This window comes from Octopus bimaculoides, chromosome 23, assembly GCF_001194135.2.
Source record: "Octopus bimaculoides isolate UCB-OBI-ISO-001 chromosome 23, ASM119413v2, whole genome shotgun sequence".
Taxonomy (NCBI): domain Eukaryota; kingdom Metazoa; phylum Mollusca; class Cephalopoda; order Octopoda; family Octopodidae; genus Octopus; species Octopus bimaculoides.
Window position 1 is genome coordinate 13,651,002 of NC_069003.1, and position 3,410 is coordinate 13,654,411.

Sequence of the window (3,410 nt, forward strand, 5' to 3'; positions counted from 1 at the left end):
TATATATATATATAGGGGAACATATAGGACACCATTTTTTTTTTCAGATTTATTTCTACAAACAAAATAATGTGATTTGATGGATTTAAACACTTAATTCAGCATTAGTCGACACGATTTGTGCAGTTTTGAATGATGTGAGCCGTATGGACGTCGAACTAACGAGAAGTGTTCACACATAGATAGAAAGGAATAATGTGGAGTACCTCTTTATTTTGGAGGTGTCTGTGAATATAGCTAATTAAATTAATAATGGTAATAAGAGTAGAAGTAAGATGAATATCCAGCTTGGATCCTGGCGTTTCTGTTTCTAATCTCAACAGGAACTTCATGTCAAAGAAAGAACGGCACGGCATGGCATTACATAAATGTACACCAATGTACAATAATCGATGTATTTACCGAGCAGAAGAAGTGTCGTAGGGGATAAAACGTGTCTACAGCAGCAGTGAAAGGCAAGATAGAAATTGATTAAGGAAGTTAAAGAGATATAAAAGCCGTCTTACCATGTTGGAGATGTCGCAGAAAATGCGGCGATTGATGAGAAGCACGAGAGAGGAAGAGTGCGCATGTGCTGATACCGGTGTATGTACTTTATACTACCTCTATGTCATAATATCCGGCAGACGTGAGAGATTGTAACGAAATATATATATATATATATATATATATATATACATATACATAATGTGTGTATATATGTATGTATGTATGTGTGCACGTTTGTGTAATGTATTCTAAATTCGACTGCGTGATAATTAACTCACCACTACGCATTCCGGATGTGGCGGAGTAGCCTAAACCTGATTTCATATGCTGTTGCTGCATGGCTAAAATATGATAAATAAATAAATATTTTGAGGGGACAGAAGTGGATAAGATCTTGAAAATTACCTTCCAGTTACAAACTATGGGCATATCGAAATCGATTTCACCCTAGTCTTCACTCCACCAACGCTTATACCATCTCCACCAATCTGCTTACAATCAATAATCTAATCACGATTTCAAATGACCGGGTGGTAATATAAAGCGAGAGTAATTTAAAATTCTTTACGCCGGTCTAACGCTAAGTGGAGTAAGTCTTGTTTGACTCATCTCATTTATTTAATTGAAAAATATTAAAAAAACACTAATTGTTGCAATAAATACGAAGAAAGGTTATTTTTCCTTAATTAGTCTTTAAGAAGTATTTTAGATGATCTTTGAATGTAGTCTTATACATTTACTGTCTTAAACAATAACCGGAATCATCATAGTCCGTTTGGTGGTGGTGGTCGCGGAAGAATTTTTTTCCTTTGTCATTGTGCTGCGGTCAACGTGTTTGACATAAAGGAATGTATGTTTGTGGTCTTAAGGTGGGATTAGATGATTGTTTCAGATGGTTTGGAATTTTCTTTTATTCATTTTCCCCCGTTTATTTGTTTCAGTGATTGGACTGCGGCCATGCTGGAGTACCATAACCCGATGTTAGTTTATTTATGCACCCCTCCCCATAACTTAGAGGTTAGACATTAGAGAAGGATAAAATGAATAGCAGGCTTGAACAAGATATAAGTACTGGAGTCAATTTGTTTTACTAAAACTCTTCAAGGTGATACTCCAGCATGGTCGCCGTCCACTGACTGAAGTCAAAGAATGCATTATATGATATGCATTATTAGTTTTGGGTATGTGAGTATTTTGAAAATGTCTCACACAGTGACGACTGCCCTGCATACTTACGGGTTGCCCTTTGGCAAGGTATAGCACCCATTCAGCCCAGCCACCCTGTCAAGGATACGGCAAAGTCATGGGACTGCAGCATGATGGATTGTGGAGAGGCAGCAGAAGAGCTCAACTGAGCCAGCAATGCTTCTTACATTGATGCTGAGCAGAAGAATTCTAGAAGATCACCACCATCCTCCCTTATTAATGGAGAACACAAAATTGCATCTACATATTTCTTCTTTCTTTGCCATGGTGTTTTATTTTTCTTGATCTCCAGGACTCATAAGACCAGTTACCTGGTTTCTATTGAGTAAAAGTAACTGAGATTACAGCATTCCACTGACTAGAATGCTTGTCCATTGCAGGGTTCAAGGGCTGTCATTTTGAGGGTAGGGGACAAGTTGATTATATTGATCTCAATACATAACTGGTAATACTTAATTTTTTGGACCCTAAAGGGATGAAAAGCAAAGCTGACCTTGGCAGGATTTGAACTCAGAATGTAAAGAGCTGGAAGAAATGCTACTAAGCCTTTTGTCTGACATGCTAATGATTCTGCTAGTCTGCTGCCTTTACAAACTTGCCAACTTTCTTTATGATGTTTGACAGATTCAAAACCATCTCAGTTTTTATTGAACATCACAAGTTGTCTGCCCCTTTTCAGTCCTCAAAAGCTCCAGGCCATTCATAGAAGGACCTGCCTGTGCCCTTGGAGAAACAATGCATTAGATCAGCGGTTTCCAACCTGGGGTCCGCAAAGGTAGTATTGGGGGGTCTGTGAACTAAATTCAAAATTTCATGCATATATATATATATATATCATCATCATCATCATCATTTCATGCTAGCATGGGTTGGACGATTCGACTGAGGACTGGTGAAACCAGATGGCTACACCAGGCTCCAATCTGATTTGGCAGAGTTTCTACAGCTGGATGCCCTTCTTAACGCCAACCACTCAGAGAGTGTCGTGGGTGCTTTTACGTGCCACCAGCACGAAGGCCAGTTTGGCGGTACTGGCAACGGCCACGGTCAAAATGGTGTATTTTATGTGCCACCCATACAAGAACCAGTCCAGGGGCACTGGCAACGATCTCGCTCGAAAAACCTTACACATGTCACGGGCACAAGTGCCAAAAAGGCGACGCTGGGCACAGGTGTCATCCCGATTTCGCTTTCGCTTACCCCAAAAAGTCACACACACACACATAAGGATAAACATATTAAAAGGGGTCTGTGGGAAAACTCATTTAAATAAAAGGGTTGGGAATCACTGTGAAAAGGTTGGGAACCACTGCCTTAGATAATGAAGTCCTGGTGGCACTCCGTCAGTTGCGACGACGAGGGTTGCAGTTGATCCAATCAATGGAACAGCCTACTTGTGAAATTACCATGCAAGTGGCTGAGCACTCCACAGACACATGTACCCTTAATGTAGTTCTCGGGGATATTCAGCGTGACACAGTGTGACAAGGCTGACCCTTTGAATTACAGGCACAACAGAAGCAGGAAGTAAGAGTGAGAGAAAGTTGTGGTGGAAGAGTACAGCAGGGTTCGCCACCATCCCCTGCCGGAGCCTCGTGGCGCTTTAGGTGCTTTCACTCAATAAACACTCACAAAACCCAGTCTGGGAATCGAAACCACGATCCTACAACCGCGGGTCTGCTGCCCTAACCACTGGGCCAAAGGAAGTCCTAATC

At 40.9% G+C, this 3,410-nt stretch overlaps 1 protein-coding gene across 2 annotated transcripts in view; it reads right to left on the bottom strand.

Moving 5' to 3' along the window:
* LOC106870848 (eukaryotic translation initiation factor 3 subunit I) overlaps positions 1-1,012 on the bottom strand; it is a 22,840-nt gene extending 21,828 nt beyond the window's left edge. Inside the window, exon 1 of one of the 2 annotated variants that reach the window (XM_014917081.2) lies at positions 895-1,012. In XM_014917081.2, the coding sequence (XP_014772567.1) occupies positions 895-918 (24 nt within the window). In that variant the 5' untranslated portion in view covers positions 919-1,012. Of the gene's footprint in view, positions 1-506; positions 642-894 lie in introns of those variants that run through there. The other variant, XM_014917082.2, reaches the window with a different exon arrangement.
* Between the last annotated feature and the right edge of the window lie 2,398 nt (positions 1,013-3,410).